The sequence below is a fragment of the Phyllostomus discolor genome, chromosome 4 (genome assembly GCF_004126475.2).
Source record: "Phyllostomus discolor isolate MPI-MPIP mPhyDis1 chromosome 4, mPhyDis1.pri.v3, whole genome shotgun sequence".
NCBI lineage: Eukaryota > Metazoa > Chordata > Mammalia > Chiroptera > Phyllostomidae > Phyllostomus > Phyllostomus discolor.
Genome location: NC_040906.2, coordinates 53,838,873 through 53,860,272, shown reverse-complemented (window position 1 = coordinate 53,860,272; position 21,400 = coordinate 53,838,873). Strand labels below are relative to the sequence as shown.

General features: G+C 40.0%; 1 protein-coding gene across 2 annotated transcripts in view; it reads left to right on the top strand.

The window, feature by feature from the left end:
* CERS6 (ceramide synthase 6) overlaps window positions 1-21,400 on the top strand; it is a 303,384-nt gene that overhangs the window by 216,966 nt on the left and 65,018 nt on the right. For both annotated transcript variants that reach the window (XM_028510062.2, XM_028510063.2), the window contains exons 5-6: window positions 12,940-12,990; window positions 16,757-16,849. In XM_028510062.2, the coding sequence (XP_028365863.1) occupies window positions 12,940-12,990; window positions 16,757-16,849 (144 nt within the window). The remainder of the gene's footprint in view (window positions 1-12,939; window positions 12,991-16,756; window positions 16,850-21,400) is intronic.

Below are 21,400 nucleotides of genomic sequence, written 5' to 3'. Positions count from 1 at the left end.
CCAAACTACAAGAAAGTAAACACTGATGAGTTAATATCGTGGACATCAGTGAACTGAGGCAGTCATTGGGTGTTGAGGTAAACACAGCAAAGAAGCATTTCAAAATTATGGCAGAAGATAAAAAAGGACGTGGTTCTATCTACTTGCACAGAAAGGTTGGTTGTACTGTGGTTTCTGCTTCCTGGTAAATAGAGAGATAATTTTAGATATCTTTTTTATACCATGCCAATTTCATTAATCACCCTGTCTTTCTGTCTCATTGATTTTAAGAACTAACTCTCTTTCTTCACAGAGAGGAGGGCTTTATCTTGTTTTCAGAACTGCTTCTGTGTTGCCGGGGCAGTTCTCGATATCCCAGTTGCTTTTATCTACCCTACTTATATCTTGCAGTCCCCTCCCCCCAAAAATGATTACACAGCTTTGAAAGATCAGAAGCTGGGAAGGCACAAAGACAGGCTTGATTAAAATCAAAAACTGATGATCAAAACTTAACTGCACAAAGATCAATTCCTTCTTTGTAATTATCTCAGCAATTCAAAGGATAATTTCTCTGTCCTAATTAGAAGATAAATAAAATATGAAGATGTACCACTCATTTAAAGGGTACAGTTTGATCATTTGTCCTATTACTGTTGAGTAATGCTAAACTGAATTGTGAGTTCCCTTCTGAATTTTAATGTATGGAAGTAGCTGTAAGAGAAAAGGGGTAATTTTTTCATGAATTAAAATATCAAATTTTCATCAGTGTTTAATTTAGAAAATTTTAATATTTAATACCAAACATAATATAAAACTTGAACCTCACAGATAGAAAACACACTGGAAAGCAATCACTCACTTTGCAACTTTTACTCAAACATAAAATTGGGCAAAATTAGCTGTTTATTATACTGATTACTAATAATGCTCTAATTGGGTTGAATAAGAGTGACTTAATTTTTTCAGTGATTCAAAAATATCTAAACTGCTGTGGAGTCCTTTCAAAAAGACAGAAAAGGGGGGGTCTCCCTCTGATGTTGGGTTTCCACTTGTGAGGTGCCAGCATCTGTAATATGATCCAAGCCTGGGCAGCTAGGATTTTGTCTTCTGGGAGAAAAAATGGTGGCAAAGAGGGTGGTGACATTTAGGACTTGCTGTGATCCTAGAAATCAAGCAGTTCAACCCCTAATTTCACACACCAGCCACCAAAGGGTTGAACTGACTTAGCCACCGTTACCCCGCTGCTCAGTGGCAGACCGAGGCCTGAGAGTGGGCTCTGGTGTCCTTCCTGACGTCTGCTTTCCTGTCTTGTGCTCTTTCAGTAACCACAGGGGGTGGGGGTTTAAGGAACTTTCACTTCTCTACTTCTGCATTCTCCTGCCTTTCATAAAAGTGGTGTTCGCTACTACTACAGCTGAACATTATAGTTACTGGCTGCTTGGTAGGTATCTAATTTTTTGTATTTTCCTGCAGCATTCTCCAGCAATAAGTAGCACAATGCAATTTTTTCTTCAAACATACTCACTCATGTAAAATACTCATCTTCCATGGCCACACATGGCCACATTACATAGAAGATTAATGATTAGGAGTTTGAGAAACATAAAATCTTAATACTTGCCCTTGCTGGTGTAGCTCAGTGGATTGAGCGCGGGCTGTGAACCAAAGCATCACAGGTTCGATTCCCAGTCAGGGCACATGCCTGGGTTGCAGGCTACGGCCCCCAGCAACCGCACATTGATGTTTCCCTCTCTCTCTCTCTCTCTCTCTCTCTCTCTCTCTCTCTCCCTCTCCCTCTCTCCCTCCCTCCCCCTCCCTCTCCCTCGCTTCCCTCCCTTCCCTCTCTATAAATAAATAAATAAAATCTTTAAAAATAAATCTTCATACTTAATACCTTTGGATTCATGGTTCATGTAATAGGGGCTATTGTAGGTTTTCAGATATAATACAAAGACATGGTGGCAAGATAACAATAAAAAGTCAACTTTCATACATAAGAAAAATGAAACCTAAAGTGCCCAATATTTTTAAACATACCCTTGGTATATAATTACTTGGATTATTCAGGAGATAGTAAGTTCTCTGAGAATGGAGAACTCGTCTATTGCATCTTCATGCCTAGCAGAATTCCTGATTCACAGAAACCACTCAGAAAATACTTGATAGAGTGACTGAGTGAAGACAGTGCCATAACATTAGCACGACGATGTTAGAGCCTAGGCAAATTGGTTGAAAACTGGTAGGGAAGAGGCATTGCTGTGATGAATGCAAGGCTTATTTATTCTATGTTATTTGCTCATTTTATTATGTCCTGCTGCTACTTTCTGTTAGTTGAGAATTTAGAATTAAATTATTAATGATGTGTTTATATTTGAAACATCACCGTCAACATGTAAATACTCTGAAGGCAGCTATTTCATACACTAGTTTTTAGTTTAAAGTTGATTAGAATTATTGAATAATTTGAGGATGGCAGTGTATTATTAATGCTATTAATGTTGTTTGTAAATAGAGTAAATGTGTTTTTTAATGAGACTTGTTAAAAGTACATGAACTTTGGCTTTTTATGATTTAAGTAAGACCTGTTTATTGCAAAGAAACATAGTTAACAATTACTTGTTTAATTTAAGAGTGACATACAAACATTTAAGAAAAACAGTAAAAATCACCTGAGATAATCATTACTCAGAGATAATCACTAAGTAACTTTTAGTAAATACATTTGCCAGGCATGTTTTGTGCATGCACTTGGGGTGCATGTGTGTCTAAATGTATGTCTACTCTAAACATAAGGTACACTGTGTATGTATTCTGCATACGATCTGATTTTAACTCAAAATGTGAATGTGCCTGTTGCATCTCCGTAGCCCATCTGATATGGTGGACGGTTCCATGCACCTCTGACAGCGTCTCACCTCAGGTGCAAACTGTGCTCTATCTCTGCTCTGCTTTTCCCAAAGTCGCCCAGATCACTGAAACGTAGGAAGGTACAACCTAGAAACATGGAACACTTAATATTGAAACCTGAATGAATGGGGTTGAAAGTTGGTGGATAAATGCCCAGCCTCTCCCCACACCCCCCACCCCTGCAACCCCCATTCCTGTGTTGGGATAGTTATGAGATACAGGCTACATAGTTCTGCAGAGGCCCCCAGTGGAACTCAGATGCCTGCAGCAGTAATCAGCTCAGCCCTGAAAACCATAATGGACTACCTCCCTCATCTATCTCCCTTTCTCCCTTTCTCTGTTCTGTTTCCTGGATGCCCTCTGGAATAAACAGCCTGCTTCCACACCCTCGTCGCAGGATCTGCTCTCAGAATCGTATCTACTAAGCACACGCCAACCTCACATTATTGAGCAGTTAGACTTATTTGTATTTTTAGTACTAGAAAAGAATTATAGTGCAAATCCATGCACAAGTGCCTTTGCAGTTAGTTCTAGTTACTTTTTTTTTTTTTTTACAATGAATGTTGGGTCAAAGGATATGCAGGTTTTAAAGAGCATTTGTAGAGTGTTACTTAAATTTAGAGTTCTATACACTACTGCCCTCTGTGTACTAAACTCTTTAAATATTTTCAGGATGTGGGTAAAAATCTTCTATGATTTTTGAATGTTTTCTGTCACATATATTTTTCTTTATTGTATTTCCTGTTTGTATTTTCTCCCCATTTTTCTCATTGGGTATTTTGATATTTTAATATTTTTGTGGGCTTTTTACTGGTTGGAGATAGTAAGCCTTTGTAATATATTATAAATGACTTCTTTAAATTATCTTTTGACTAATTTTATGCAGCTTAATAGCCACTTTCACTGACTTCATTCCAAGTTTTACACTGGTCCCCTTTCTCTCTCTCTCCCTCCCTCTCTCTCTCTGTCTCTTCCAGTGTTGACATTCTCACCATTTTCCCCTCCTTCTGGGCCTTTCCATTTCATTTTTGGTCATCTCTTTCCTTCATCTGGTTCCTTTATTCCTAATTACTGTTTTAAACATGGAATTAATTAATCAGTCCATTCTGCTTTGCAGTGACTCTCACTGGGTGTGGAGAGTTCACATGTGAATCAGCAAGGGGGATGGCTTTTTAAGCTTCCTGTTACTCAAACTCTTGAGAATCACAGCCACAGTTTCTCTTCAGGGTGTGTGTGTAGCCCCTCAGCCAAGCAGAGGCAGAAACCGTTGGGAATCACTGGCTGGAAGGTCTTAGAAGGCATGGAAATGTCACTCACATTTCTCCTCATTGTTTCTACGATTAAACCCTCATAGAGACGCTGTGACTTCAGGGCCCACCTCCAAGGAACTCCTTCTCTGTATGTATGCTTGGCAGCTCGGCAAATTACTTTCTAAATGGATTGCTGAGTATGCTGAAGGCACATGCTTGACCAGGTCTAGAGGACCAGCATCTTTTTAAAAGCCTGATCAATATGAAAGGCTGCTATCTTTATATAATGCCAAGGGGTCAAGTCCAAATTATATTTGCACACCACAAGAGCTTTCAAAGCTCAAGCAGATGCCCAGGGCCTCTAGGGAGGAGTCACCAGTCTGCCTGGTGGATTTACAGACACGCTTCTGCTGACCCCGGAAAGGGGGAAAGGATGCTCTTGCGTTCTGGGGAGCACTCTGCACAGCTCCTCAGGCCATGTTATTTTCAGCCCAAACACAATTTACCTATCAACTTTTAAACCCACAAAACATGAAATATTTTTTCATTCTGAATTATTTTACATGTGTACTAAATTAAAACTATAGGTTACCATTTTGAATGGATCTGCTTTACTTACTTTAAATCATATAGTTGAATGTTTCTAAAAGGAATTTGCAATGTTTATTAATATTAATATATATTAATAACATTAATATAGATATTAACATAAAAGTTATACATAAAATGAAAAATAAGCAAAGGTGTTGAAAGGCAATCACAGTTGCTATGACTGTGCCTTAGAATTATGTTTCAGCTTCCCAAAACCAAAGTAAAAAGGTAATGGGGTAGCATAATTCTCACTTAGTGAGAGAAAACACACTAAGCATTCACTGAAGGGAAGTACTTTTTCCCCTTGGACTAAATTTAAAAGGAAAAATATCATGTGGATTTTACACATTTGACTTAGGGTAACTTAATGGTAATCTCTCCAGTGCAAACCCATGGCAGACATGAAAGCACTTTTCTCATGTTTATTTCTTACAATAAATCCTCAACATAATCCAAAGGTAAAAGGTTTAAGTATAACTCAGTTAAAGCGCTTTCAGTGAAAGCAGTTTCAGAGTAGTTCAGGGAGCTCGCTTTCTGGCATTTTAAAGCATAATCCAAGGCTCTGTATATCTCATTCATAAATTATGCAGATGCCAGCACGGCTCGTAGATCATATTCCTTGACCGTTACCTTCCCAGCTGGGCTTTGTGAAAACTATGTAGGATGTTGGATGGAAATAGCAAAAGATGAAATTTTGCCCCTAAGATGCTGACTTTGGGAAAAGACCCAAATACCTTTCACATGTTTGATGAGGCAACAAAGTGTCTTGAATACTTTAAATGATTCATGTTCTTTTGTTAAATCAAAATAGTTATTCAAAGAAACTACTGTCATTCAGCTATAGGTATCTATGGATGCTTGAAAAACGTATATATGTGTGCATGTGTATTTATATTTGTATTCAATCATTTAACACTTGCCTGGTTAACTGAGCATCCTTTTCTCTGGTCTTTCACCTCAACTGCTACTATTCATTTAGCTCACAGTAACATAAGCATCAGCGAACTAAAATAGCCCAATTAAGGTAAAAATACCTTAATTTTTTTTAAAAAGCTATTTTACATTCACAGACATGGAGGGGAAGGAACCAAAATTTCCCATGTACTCCCCACCCCCCACATGCACAGTCTCCTCATTAAGCCCCACTCCCAGTCAGAGCGGTGCCTTTGTTCCTTGATGAGCTGACAGTGATGTATCGTTATCACCCACAGCCCACAGCTTACGTTCAGGTTCCCTCTTAGTGTCGCACGTTCTGGGCTCAGACAAAGACACCTTGATTTTTTCCTATTGTATGAACTTTTTATTAAAAACATATTAGTTGAGCCCATGACTGTGTACCAAGCAAAGTGTGCTGTGTGCTCTGCCTGCCACACCTCATTTAATCTACACAATCGCCTTGAGTTTTGATGATGATCCGTCATCGTGACAGGTGGTACGGAAGCTGAAAGGTAGATTCTTAAGATTACTATTTTTAAGAAGTATGTCACATGGAACTTTGAAAAAAATGACCAAACCTAAATAACTCCAGATGGTAATGTGAAATGATCAGACATGATCTATTTTTGTTAGTTCTGTTCACTTGAAACCTCTATAGAACAGCTGATAAAAGAAGAAACCCAATAAAAGAGCAGATTTACTGACACTTAATAAGGCTTCTCTAGTTTTCTCCTTAAAGAAAAATCATAGAAGAAATAGCACTTGAGTCTTATGCATGTGGTCCAAATGCAGATGAAGGGAGCAGGGCGACCACCGGCAGCGCGTCTGCCCTCTGTGCTGGTGCCGGTGCCGGGTGGGTCAGGGTAAGAAGCGCCACAGGAGCCTTCCGTGGGACACTGTGTTCCTGATCGGAGTGCTGTTGCCAAGTTGTGTCCCAAGTGATGTACCTGTGAGCAGATGTGCATGATAATAATGAAAACCCAATATACATTGTGATTTAGGTGGAGAGCATTAGAAGTCATTTCCAGCCCACTATCTTATGGTGTGTCTTAGTTCTGCTCAGACACTTAATATCTTTTTTAAACTGAAATTAGTTGATGTGTAGTTCAATAACTACTAAGCACCATTTATTAAGTGTTGTCTTACGATGCTATGTGATTCAGCTCAGGCTGCCGTAACAAAATACCATAGATGAGGTGGTTTAAACAACAGAAATTTATTTCTCATGGTTCTGGAAGTTAGGAATTTCAGATCAGGTCCTGAAGGGCTGTCCCTGGTAGGAGCACCCTTCCTGGCTTGCCTGTCTTCCTGACATGCCACCCGCTCACCACGGCCTTCACTTGGCCTTTCCTCCGAGCATGTGAGGGGAGAGAGGAATCTCTCATTTCCTCTTCATATAGGGCCACCAATCCCACCAGGTGAGGGCCTCTCCTTTAAATGTCATTCACCCTTAATTACCTCCTACAGGCCACATTTCCCAATACAGTAACATTGGGTATTTAGGGCTTCAACATATGAATTTGTGGTAAGTAGGGGAGAGGGGCAGTGAGAGAGCACAATTTAGTTCATAGCAGATTCCAAAACAAAGCCGAACAAAAAATATTGATATAATTTCTGTTGACCAAGAAAAAAGCAGGAAGTAAGCCTAAGGGATCTTGTCGGTGATTGATAACCGTGAAGCTCTCTGACAAGGGAGGCCTGGTGATCTCTCTGGATGTGCGGATCTTTCACAGCTTAAACCAGGCTCGGAGGGCCTTTCTAATCCTAAAGTTTGACTTTTTATGTAATACCTAACTTCGGGTAATCAGTTCCAAATGCCCATGATGTTCTTCTCTCATTACTCATTCTTTGAACATCCTGGGTTCCTTGGGGAAGGTGCATTGGCAGAATCTGGCTGGACTGGGTTTCAATTCCAGCTTTTCTGTTTAGCAGCTGGGGAGTCTTACTTTTGGTACCTCTTTGAGATGGCTTATTTGTCTATAAAATAATTAATAATACTCACCTTGATGCATATAAGAGTGAGAATACAGACTTTGCTACTATATATGTATATTTTGAAAAATAGAAAATGCAATAACTTAAATACAAGGAAAATAATAGGAATTTATCTATCACATATGAAAAATCCAGAGATAAGCCAGACCAGGGCAGCCTCAACAGAAATTTCTATCTCTGGGTCAAAGTTGTCATTTTCTGCCTCTGATAGCAATGAAGAAAAGGGTAAGAAGTACTCATTCACATTAACTTTTAGGGGCACCATCCCAAAGTGGACTGCATAAATGCTGCTCACTTGCCTGCCACCAGAGCTTAAAGGTGTGGTTATATCACAAAGGAAGATTGGTTCAGAAGCATTGTTTCTAGCTCAGTATTGTTTTGCTAGCAGTTTCTGCCTCACAGTTATTGTGATGATTTGGAATAGTTCATTAATTTATTCACTTAGTACAGAATTGTGGAATATTGTAACAAAGTGCCTGTTAGGTGCCTTACATCTGTGAATACCAAGAAGATGGGCTCACCGCCTTCCTTTCCCCTGACACCTTACTTCTTAAAATGAGATCCAAGGTCCTCCAGTGTCAGCATCACCTGGAAGCTTGTTACACATGTAGAATCTTAGTCCCAAGCCGGTACTGAGTCAGAACCTGCATTTTCATATTTTGAGAAGACCCATGACACCATGTTCTTTGTCATTTATGGCATCTGTTGCCTATGTTAAATTGAACACTTACAATGGTGTTGTGAGAATTAAATGAGATAATATGTATAAAATACATTAAAATCTGTAAGTGCTTCACAGCATTATTTAAGTATGAGGGGGAATATAGTAAATCCTAAGATATTGGAATGGCAAGATTTGAGAATCCTAGGGTTTTTAGATTTTTCATCCTTGATAACATTCCTTGATATTGTAATGCCATATGAAAAAAACACATCTATATTCAGGAAATTTGCTTAATTGCCATGCATTACCTTAGGTACAGAGCTTTATTTTACTATATAGGACGTTGCTAGGCCCATTCCTTTGTTTTTTAATTTTAAAAATTATTTTAAAATTTATTTTTAGGGAGGGGGAGGAAGGGAGAAAGAGAGGGAGAGAAACGTCAATATGTGGTTGCCTCTTGTGTGCCCCCTTCTGGGGACCTGGCCTGCAACCCAGACATGTGCTCTGACTGGGATTCAAACCTGTACCCTTTGGTTTGCAGGCCAGCACTCAATCCACTGAGCCACACCAGCCAGGGCTAAGCCCATTCTTTTAAACTGAGGGTTTTCAGTGTATTTTTCATCACCATTATTTTTTTTGACATCTAATATTTCAGCTTTTGAGTTCTTAGTTGTTACTATCCTTTATTTGTGTGACACATATACAGATTTTGATATGAATATGAAGATCTAAAATAGATATCTAGAAAAATGGACTTAAAAGTGATAGTTTCATGATATCAATTCAAATTAAAGAAGTTATACCTAGTGCATTCAATTACAAGCAGCCAATCCAGATTCTTACACCACTGTTGAGTGAAAATTGTGAGAATCACCTTCTCATGGGTTTGTTTTCCCCACTGTACATTAGGAAAGATAGTATTCTGCCTATCTCAGAGAGTCTTGTGGGGCGTGCAGCATGAGACCCTGGAAACATGTAGTATGCATATAGAAGGTGATGTTAGTTTCTAGTGTTGTCAAAGTGAGAGGCATATGTAAGTGTACATTGAAGGTGAAAGAACCTTATAAAATGTTTGGCGAACAAGTTTGTGGGTTGAGCTAGAGCCCTATAGTAGCTCCATCAAATTCACAATGTCTTTTGCCCCTGCTTCAGGTGAGTGGGGCCCCAGTGAGGGACAATGACTCATCCACAATTTTTGCAGGGCGGTCACGTATTGGCATGTAGTGGAAGCTCGTGTAGGTGATGTATATCTGATGCATGCAGGGGAAAGCCTGGATGTTACAAGGAAACCAATGAGCCAAGAAACTTACAGAGGAAGGGAAGCTGTAAATGATGGATTTTCCTGGATCACTGGGCGTCACACCGTTCCTCTCCTGACTGTGACTGGAACGGGTGGCCGCCGTGGAAGGGATGCCCGCAGCATCTTTAGAGGCTGACACACACGCGCTCATGGGCTTGGGACTGATAAATTCAGAAAAATACTATGAGGTTTGTTACAGGCTTTGCATTTGACTACAGTCCTTTTCTTTGGTGTTCAGTAAATGAATGCTGAACTGTGAATGTGGGCACAGATGCTGGGGAATAAACACATGCCTATGGCATACCTGTCCCTCTCAGGCTTTCAACTAATTATGGAGATCATAAACACCTTTATCAGAGAGAAAAGTAATCATTAATACTCATGCTATAAAATAGATTTTGGTGTGTTGTGCCCAAATGTAAAAACTGTACATATGTGTGTATGTGCCGTTGAGTGGACCCTGCGAATGAGTGACATCCACTGTGTCCCGCCTTCGACTGCCCTGCTCAGCTCCTGTGCACTCACCCTGTGGCTTCTCTAATGGAGCCAGTCCATCTCTTACTTGCTCTTCCTCTTTCCCTGCTGCTTTCCATCCTGCAGCACAATCATCCTTTTCTAAGGACGCTGCCTTCTCTTGACGTGCCCAAAGTAGGGCAGCTTCAGTTTTGTCATTTTTGTCTCCAGCAGTGTTTCAGGCTTAATGTGCTCTAGGACACACTTGTTCATCTTTCTGGCAGTTCAGGGTAGTCGTAGAACTCTCCTCTAATGCCGTGTTTTAAATGAATTATTATTTTCTATCAGCATTCATCTCTTTCCGACGTTTGTATCCATCCATAGTAATTGTGGGGATATGAAAGTATAGATAATCTTAGCCTTGGTCTTTAATGATACCTCTTTGCTCTTAGTGATCTTTCTTAATTCCTGTGTGTTTAAAAATAAATCTACCTATGCATTTAAATCTATATTACATAGAAAAAAGACCAAAAATGGGCCATACATTAAAATGTTAATAGTGATGAAAATTCAGATTAATTTTAATTTTTATTTTTATTGTCCTCCTCAATGGGCATGTAAAGACGACAACATATTAAACTTTTGAAGCCTGCAAAGTATTTTTAGACATGCTATCTCATTTGATTCTCACAAGCACGCTGTGAGGTAGGGCAGTAAGGAACATCAATGTCATGGATAAGAGAAATGGAGGAGACAGGCACACAACACAGGCTGCCAGGATGTTAACTGCAGTGAGATTACATGATATGTAGAGAATTGAATAGGTGGCAAATAGCAAAGCCAGAAAAAAGGGGGGGGCGGGGGGGGGCCAGGGACAAGGAGATTTGGTCGTACCTACTTAGGAGGGGAATGTAAAGATCCCTGAACAGTTTTAAGTTTAGGGCATAGAAGGCCTTTTGTTTCCATCTGGCTCCCTGATCTGAGTCCCATCCAGTTTTTAGTAGACTCAGAGACAAGCTTTGAGACCAGACAGTCTGAATTTGGTTTCCAGCTCTGGCACTGCCTAGCTATGTAACCTGGGCAGCTATTTATGGACTTGGGATTTCAATTTACCTATCTATAGGATGAGGCAAATACTATTAGCTACTGTGAGGATAAAGTAAGTTCATACATGAGATCCTTTAAAAATATGTGTAACAATCAAAAGATAAAGTTTTTAACTAGTTAAATAAATTACATCATGGGAAAAATCCTTAAAAAAGTACATGGACATAGGAGGACTCAACTTCTATTAGGTATTATCATTACCATACTTGTTGATGTAAGAACATCCAGACATGTAGAGAATTTTTATACATGTTTATTTGAGCCGAGCTGATGATGTACCAGGAAGCAAGGTCTCAAATGCTCTGGAAAAGACAGTTTTACAGTTCTTTTCATACATTTGGAATTAAGGAGGGAATGTAAGGAAGATGACATGAAGGAGGGAGAAAGCAAGGCAGAGAAGTCTGTATGATTGAATTACAGGAGAGTTGACAGATGCTGTGCTGTTTTGAGGGCAGCTACCCCTCCGAGGGGTCTGAAGAAGAAGGTTACCTCTGGCATTTCGAAGGTGTATTTACGCCTTTGAACGAGAACAATGGACAGGGCTTGCTTACGGCACAGATAAACCTTGTATAGGGCTGCAGTGTGAGCACTCATCACAACTGCCCAGTTAGGAATTTATGATCGGATGGCCCCGTGAGCTTGATTTCAGTCACTGAATTTGTCAGATTTATTTCATAGCCCCTTTCACATCCTCACCCTCATGGGTATAGGTTGAAAGGATATGTATATCGATTTCAGGGAGACAGCTGCATTATTACAGCGCAGATAGAGCAATAGCCTTGATCTTATAGGGTCTGAGACAAAATAAAGAGGTTGTCAGTACAAATATATCTGACACTAATCTTTCAGTGACATTATCATTTTGAGATGCATAAACCTATGGATTGGATTAGTGATTATGTTCCTTAATAATAAGAAATATACAGATGTGTATCAAAGGTATATAGATGTATACAGAAAGTACTGATAGCTAGAGATCAGAGATGCAAAAGAATTAAAAACTTACCACAAAAATATGAGAGAGTCTGTGTTGGTATTATTGGATTATTCAGTAATCTATTTAAGTCTTCACCAGTTCCTCCCTGTTCATTACAAATGTTTTGAATCTGTGTGTACACTTAGATGTTCTGATTATACACTGTTGCAGGCAAGTGATTGCTGTCAAAATAAGAATGGTTGTCTTGTCTTTAAAAGACCTTGACCATGGGCCAGGGAGTGGAGTATGCCCTGAAGGTTAATTCCCTTACACCTGGAATTAGTCTGCGGTGTCCTACTGAAACAAGTAGTGTACCTGCCTATTACGGACCCTGGTTAAGGCATGAAACAACTGATTAACACTGTTGCCTTATATACATTGGATAGAAGGAGTTTTTGGGTGGTTTGCACCAACTGTTAGCACTGTTTATTGATAACTGTTAGATTGATGATTTGCATCTGGTCTAGGAGAGACCGCTGAAGGGCCCTGCTGTTGAGGCCTATTCCACAGCAGGACTGTGTCTGTGGGACCCACAAAAAAATATAAAATCACCAGCTAGGACTCCATCCCAGCCGTAGCCTGAAATACTACCAGATGAGTGCAGATTACCCAGTGAGAATAGATGATGGGATCCTAAGTACTTTAATATCTTATTCCTAAATCCTTCAGTTCTTACAAAGGTAGATTATAAGACCCAAACATTGGGGAACCTCTCATAAATATTTCTTATCCTGCTTCTTTTTGAAAATACATAAAATGTGTTTCTTCATACTTTTTGCAGACACCCTGGCTGTGGAATACAAAGCACTGCTGGTACAACTACCCCTATCAGGTAAGGAGCCGTTACTGTCTGGATTTCCACACACGCACAGCGTCTTCCCTAGGTGGGATTTCTGACTTCAGGCAGGTCCTGGAAAGTTTGGCAGCCACCTTGCTTTTTGGCCCCTGTCCCCACCCTTGTTGCTTAATGCTGCCTATAGCCTAGTGAGGGAGGTGGTCTGTGCTCTCAGTAAAGTTCAGAATCAAAGCTTAATTGCTTTAGTAGATGGAGTAAGTGTGGAAAGGTGTATTTGCTGGACAGTAAGATGCCGCCAGTCCAACGGGAGATGATTCTTGTTTCTAACAGTTAATCTGCTTCTAATTACTGGGGCAAGTCTGATAGCAGGACAAGCCTATCTCAGTTTCAGGTGGAAAAGGCTCGTGTGGAGCTGGAGCAGGCGTGCTGACTTCAGTTCACTTTGTGGCTTAGGAGCAGCCACTAAATATGTAAATCAAACACCATTTTCTTGAATGCAGAAAAATGGGCTGTACCATTACACATAGACCTCCCCCCCAAAAATATCACTGAGAATGAGATTAAAATAGTATCCCAGAAGGCCCATCTGCCCACTGAGGTACCTTTGCCTCTGTCCTTGAATTCAGTGATGTTAGCCTGTGTTCTGGTCCCTAGGTCGGTTACTATTTGAATAGCAAAGTTGGGACTTTTCTAGAAATTTCTTGCCGAAAAATTTCTAGGTCAATTGGGGTATGTTTGTAAGAGAAACAAATGTAACTAGGTTTTTGGTGATGCAATAAAGAGACATATTATGATAAGCAACTTATAATTTTGAGTATGGTATTTTGGAGGGTTGTCCTTTTAAAAGTTTTTGGTCTTTTGGTGTGCATAAGGTTAACAGGGAGCAGGCATGCTCTGTGACTTCCCCATCACCCAGAGTGTCTGAATGGGGTGAGAACTGACATTGGCTACTCCTTGGCCAAGTTCAGGGTTAGGGACATATTGTGATGGAATTCCACTTTGCATTTCCATCCCTTTTGAGTAGTTTATTCAGATTAGAAAATAAAATAAATAAGCAACATGACATGTTTAGAGAGGGCTGAGTATTCCAGGGCTATTTCATACAGACTAAAGGAACACTGAAACCCAGTCACTACTGAAAACCATTGTAATTCTCAGGCCCAACTGCTGTTTTACTATCTTACATACTTGGAATATTATCATTTATAGCTCTCTTTGTGTCCTGTAATGGTATACTGAGTGGAAAAATCCATACATATAAAAATACATCAAAGCCTTCCAGGAACCTTAACTCGAATGCTGGGGTGGCAGCTGCTCTAACACACTGCATTTATGAGGTAAATTCTGTCACGTGAGCAGCATTGAGACAAATGCCCCATGAAGTGTAATACCCACTCTTCTTCATTACTACAGCATAGCCTGGAATAACTTTCACATTAATGGCTGGAGCTGAGAAATTGCTTATTTTCCAAGAAAATTAGTTACTGGAGCAGTGGCTCTAAGTGGAGCTGCCGACTACTTCACAGGCAGAACTGCAGATTCCAGCTGAAAAGTTGAGGGTCTGGTATAAACAGTCACGTTTATCTAAAAGAGGAAATGTCATTAGTATAGAAAGAAAGGTACCATAAGTGGGAATTCAGATCAAGATTGTCTTCCACTGCTAAGACATCATTGTTTATCAATGAGTAATTCAGCACATAACTCCCAAATTCCAGGACCACTTCATGATCTCTCATGGGAACAGTGGTCATTCTTGATACATTCCTTATACTAATAAAAACAAAACTTAGCAGCTTTCTTTTTGTGTGTGTGGGAAAAAATATTAAACAGCATATAATTATTGTGCATGTAATTATAACACTTTGTGGGTAGTTCCGAGTCAGTCTCAAGCCTTGAGAGCACTTTTAAAGATAAGCCATGCTCATTAAACAGATTTATTGTGTCTTTAGCACATATGTTAAATAAATAATTGAACAGATTTATAGATGAAAGAGTAGTAGTCTATTTGAATTTTATTAAAGATGCACTGCTCCTTCTGAATGAGAGTATATATTATATTTTTACTGCATACATAATGATTTTATATACACGTGTCTGGTTTCAGTTTAAAATAAGGGGACGTGGCCCCCGCTGGCCCTTGCACAGCCCGTCACGATGAGCACAGTGGGGAGCGAGGAGCCCTGGCACTGCAGTCCCAGCGCCTCCTTCGCTGTGAGCCCCAGGATCACCTCCCAACCTGAGTTAACTGGCAGCAGTTTCCTGTAACCATACAATTTAGAAAATGATAGTGCTAATTTTATATGATTTTTTGAGAATAAAAGATTAGCACATGAGTAAGCTTTGTCAACTGCAAAGCACTCCACGAATCGGGCAGTTATTCTAATACGACACTCTGTTACGAACTCTGCAATTTCTACAGTGCTCTCACTTGTTCTCATCACCCGCCTTGCCGTTTTCCCAGGTGGCGATGCAATGAGAAAGTGAATCTCATCAAAACTGAAATTTAATCTTGGCTCCGAGGGTCCTAAAGCCTGCACTCTATTTTCTAGACTTTATTGCTGTCATATGTCTACCCTGAGTACCCATCTCTAATTGCTAATGCCTTCAAATTTTAAAAGAACACTTGAGCAGGAAATATATTTCTCCAGGGTAGTGCTGAGTTTGATGAACACATTGATGCTGAGAGTTTAGGATTGCTGGTAGGGAGAGTATCCTGTCCTCTCGTGTTCTGTTGCCAAAGGTCAGTGAGCGGGACAACTGTTTTCCGCGATGCCTATGCATGAAGTTGGTAGGGTCGGTAGTTAAGTGAGTACCATCTTCTTGTGAAAGCCATTTGTTTTGCTGCTATTGGTCTACAGAGCATTTAAGTTTTCTTTGTATTTACTGCGTATCCCACTGTTACCCTGTGTGTAGTGTGTGGATACGTTTGTGTAATGAGCTTCAAAGGTCTTTGATTCATTCTGGTAGAGTTAAGACATTTTGTTACAATTCAATAAAACAAAAAGAACTGGTCAAAAACTTTTTTTTTAAACACTGTTTTGTTTTCATGGGTTTATGTGCGAAGTAAATATTACTGACCTTTGCTGCCTCTCTGAACTCCTCATTCCTGGACCTGTCAGGCAGACAGAGCCAGTGTCACCTCCATTTTATAATAAATTAACTAAGGCCCAAGTTCAGTACCTACTAATCTGTGGAGGTGGGAATTGATCTCAGATTTTCCTGGCTGAGTGCCTAGCCCAGTATCTCTTGGCAGATTCTTTGTCCCTCTGATCTTTTAAGAAATATATTTGAATTGCCTTTTTTTTTTTTTTTGATGTTTGCAATCTACTGAAAGAAAGATCTGATTAATGCGGAACTTAAAACTGTGCCTCAGTGACTCATTCTGTACTCCAGGCTCTGACACCCACCTCCCTTGTCCCTGTGCTGTGGAATTGCTCAGCAGTTATCCAGGGTTATTCTTTTTGTGTATGCATTAGAATACTTTTTCAGGTTGCCTAAGGAATCTCGCAGATACTCATGCATATCAAAGAACCATAAATGCTATTGTTAAGAGGAATAATGAATTGGTAAATGTTCATATTGACTGACACTTTTTTGGTTGGAGATAAATCAAAACTAATGCCATCAAACTGAGCATTAGAGGCATCCTTCAAAGCCCCCTTATCCAGAAAGAGATCGGAGCTAGAAGTTGTGGAGGCATAAGACCATGTCATGTTTCAGCCCTGAGCTTGAGGTACTTGGGACCCAACTAGGGTTCCCTATCAACTATTAATCTTTCCTTTTTTTTTCTTTGAATCCTCAGCCACTCACAGCTGACCTTCACTACTATTATATCCTGGAGCTGTCATTTTATTGGTCTTTAATGTTTTCCCAGTTCACTGATATCAAAAGAAAGGTAAGTGGGGTTGGGTTGTGTTCACAGACATGTGCCCTTAATGGCCCCTGGCAGATGGGCGTGGAGTCTCACGGGCACTTATCTCTGTTTTCCCAGCAGTGCCAGCCAAGTCCCGATTTCTGCTTTGATACATAAAGTTCTCTATTTTTGTTTGCGCTGGTTTGTATTTTGTTCCCATCATCTCTTCACTCTTCCTTAGTGTTCTTTTCTCTGTGAAAACATATAGCAAGCAATGAGTCCCAACAGCGGTAATTTCTCTCAGTCTGATTCACAAGTCCCTCTGTTCTCCAAATTTAAGAAGAAAATTTTTATTTGTTGCTCCTGGGAGAGAGTAAATTCTCAGTGTTCTAGCCCTAGAGAAAGAATTCTTCACCAATTTAAGAGCTACCTCACATTAGACATATGTCATGAAAATAACAACATTCCTACATGCACCATGATGGGTTTCTCCCCTCCCTCCCTCTGGCTTTTGTGGAGGGTACTCTGGACCTTCTGAGTGTTAAACCACTCATCCCAGCTCTCATCCTGCCAGCCTCTGGACGGAGGTGACATTTGTGACTGTTCACTGCTAACTTGTTTTTCATGGTGCCATTTTCTTCACATTTTCATATTTGGATCTTTACTTCAAAGTTGTGTTTGCTGGCCTGCATCTCAGAGCCCCATCTCTACATACGTGTGTGTTCAGGGCACACCCCTTTCACTGGGTCACAGCAGCGATATACTCTGCTGGTCAAAGGCTGCCTGTCTGACCTCTCTGGAGGAACAGGCTTAATGTCATGTATGTCGTCTACTTCTCAGAACTGGGCGGTTCCTGCAAGGGTTAGGGCTTAGGTATAGCAGATAATTCATTGGCACCCATAACTTGTGGTTTCCTTACTCATGGCACCAAACACTCTGGATCAGTTTCTGGGAATGTTTAAAGATCCGTCAGAACCAATTAGATCTCCTCTGTCTTACAGGAGAAGCCTTCTTCGTTCATGTAGTCAGTACTCATCGTCTGCTCATCCGCGTGTCAGGCTCATTGTGTATCTTACTGGTTTGTTTTTTTAAATCTTTAATTTTGGTAAAAATATAAAATTTACCATCTTACCCATTGTCAGTGTACAGTTCAGTGCTGTTTCACACATTCACATTGTTGTGCAACCAGTTTCTAGAGTTCTTTTCATCTTAAAAAACTGAAACTTTATACCCATTCGACAACAGTGCTGCATTCTCCCCTACCCCCGGCCCTCAGCACCAACCATTTTACTTTCTGTCAGCTATGAATTTGACTGCTCTTGGTACCTCCTAAAAGTGGAATTAGCATAATGTCCTCAGGGTCATCCATGTTTGGCATGTGTCAGAATGTCCTTCCTTTTTAAGACTGAGTACAATACATTTTATTTTCTTTTGAGGAACATTTTTTTCAGATAGTCACACAAAATATGTGTATAACAACAAAGGAGGTTTGGATATTCTTCCTGTTTTGTAATTGAGAAAATTGATGTACAGTAAGCTTATGTAAGTTTTTCGATTGTGCAATGTGGGCATGAATTACAGCCCCAGCTGACCAAGCAAAGCCATGTGATTTACTGTCAGATTGGACATGTGCACCGTTCTTGCATTATCCTGCTTTGTCACACTCCTGACATTAGAGGCAGCAAGCCTTTCTCGGCTCTTTGACGTTTTATTGGTTCCTCTTTTGCTTAGTGAGAATTAGGAGTGCCACCTGAGTCAAAGAGGTTGCAAGACTGACCGTCCTTGGCCCCGAGGAGCCTAGTCCTGGCAAGGCATTGCTGAACCAAAAGTGACCAAGCACCTGCCCCCCACCACCACTCACCTGAGCTCTCTCATCATGTGTTGACCTTGTCTTTTCTGTGCGCCAGGAGAACGGACAGAGTCTTTATTGTTTCAGGCCAAGTGATCGTTATCTTAATAGTTATCTCAAGTGGATTATTTTCAAGCTTTGAAGTATATCATTTTGTGTGGTTTTAACAAACCTTGCATTAGAGTAGAAAACACCTATAAAAAGGACCATTTTACAATGAGGTTCATGGACTTGATCTCAGGCCTGTACATATTGTCAAATTTTAGAAATTAATTATATATTTTTTTCTTATTTAACACCAAGAGCTTATTTTAGATACCTGGCACCTCTCCCTTCTTCAGTTGGTCAGAGGACTTTTGTATATTCCTGATACAGCTGGCTTATTCTTATTTCATGTGCAAGGTGGGGATATGGCCACTGCAGGACTAAAGGTTGCCCAGCCCAAATTTTAATAAGCAAGGCCTTTTCCTCTGTTGACATCTCTCGTTGGTGAGCTGTAGCCCTTGCTTTTCTCCTTTGCATCTGGCTATCGCTACAGGTGCGTGGTGGTCCCTCCTCATTACTTTACCACTTGAAGGACCTGCTGTTCCAGCCATCAGCTAGGATGTATGGAATGTTCTGGCTGCGACAAAATACACTCTGCACCTTCTAGATTGCAACTATTAACCAAACTCTCTAAAAAAGAGCCTGCTTCCTAATTAGGGAATAGAAATATTTGAAGACACCCATTGACAACAGAGTATTAAAATCAACTTCTAAAGGCTGTTTGTAAGGTTATTAATAGAAAGGCTAGGAGAACATTTCCTTAGATTCCCAATTAAATGAAAATGAGCCTCAATGGTCATTTACAGTAGAGACCAGGATTTATAAATACTGGCCCCAAATGTATACCTCAAATTGTTAGAATCAGTACCCTAAATAAGGTTTAGAAATCATTTTTGTGACTTAATGGGTTCATGAGTCTTTTTTATGAGTCTTTCTAAAATGGCTTTTATATTCACAGACTCTTCCCCTATCTAAGGGTCCTAATACTGCCATCATTTTTTTTATTGTTCTGCTTTGAAATAGAATGTGGAGTCTAAACATGAGTGGAGAACATTTCATCCTTGTGGTGACAGAGCACATGGCCTCTCCCTTGATCATTTCCACAGTTGGTACTTATTTGGTCAGTGATGAGATATACCATCCATCTTCCCAGAGGGAAGGGACTGGCCAAGATGTGGTCATTTGGTATAATAGACTTATAATTCAAATATTCTATTGTAGGCTACCAAGATATGTAAACCTTTTTGAGGACTTTCCTTTTTTCCTCCTTCCCTCCCTCCCTCCCTCCCTTCCTTCTTCTTGTTTCCCTCCATTCCTCTCTCCTTCCCTCTTTCTCTCTTCCATTCTTCCTTCTTTTGTAAAGAGAAATTGTTATAGTATCTTATTAAAACAACAACAACTATATTCTTGGTGTTCAATATTGTTTGAAACATTTATTTCCCAAGCCTTCATTTTTGTGAAAATTCTGTTTGTAGCACCTGTTCACAATGAGTATTTCTCCTGCACACCTAAATTTTCTAAGGGAAACTAATAGATATGACTACACTGGAGCTCAGAACAGCTTGCTTGTGTCTAAACCCTATGTTCCTTTTAACTAAGCGGCTGTTGGACTCAAGGCCTGGGCCCTTGGCCAATGAGCTGGGCTCGTGTTTAGAGTCCTTTGCAGGAAATCATCCGTGGCCGAGTCCCAAAGCCCAGCTGGTAGAATCAGCTCTTTGTTCTTCTGGTCTTTAGCCTGAGAGAAAAACTACATCTTGTAAAAGGTTCCTGACAGAGAGAGGTATTATGATTAAGTTTAGCGAGAATCTCATTGATGGACTTGTGTTTGCTCTCTGGTAACTCTTGTAGATAATAACTTGCATCCATTGCTATGGGTGCTTTACCCACTTTTTAGGGGCCTATTATGCTTCAGATCTTTCCTGCTTCAATCGTATTTAGGGTAGAAGAAAATGCATGCTTTAATCTTTTTATAAGGAAGCAAGAGTATGGCAAAGAATTAAATGAAATGCTGTCCATGAAACCATGTAGTACAATGCTTGACAAATAGAGCTTAGAACAATACCTCTCTTTGCCACATAATGACCAAAATTTTGTTGAATCAAAAGAAAGTGCTAAAACCAAAAACAAAAGAAACTTTCAAATTTAGTGGTCACCAAGTTTTATATTTTTGGTTAATTAAATTTAACAAAAATGATTAGGAAGAGGAACTAACTTATGGTTGCCAGTCTTTTTTCCTAGTATTTCCTACCATTTATAACCATCAATTCTTAAAGGAAAGGACATTTTAACGTTTTAAAGGAGACGGGACACCTTGTAATAAAGGATAATCCTTTAAATTTATCATTATGAAAAAGTTCTCATTTTTCTCCTTTTTTCTAGAGTGAGGAAAATTGTGGGTGATATGGCTTTGAGGTTAAAGGTGTGGGCTCTGGAGTCCATCCACCTGCCCGGTGCCACTCCTGACTTGGTGTGACCTTGAGCAAGTTACCTTCCCACTTTGTGTCATGGCTTTCTGATCCGAAGAAGGGAGTTCACGTGATCCACCTCAAGGGAGTGTTGTCAGCGTAAAGTAATTCATGCTGTGAGAACCGTGCCTGGCACGTAATTAATGCTCAGTAAATGTTAGCTATTACTGTGGTCTTTAATGTGGCTCACCACATACTGCTGACTCTCCACCCTCAGGCACATGTAGGATTGTG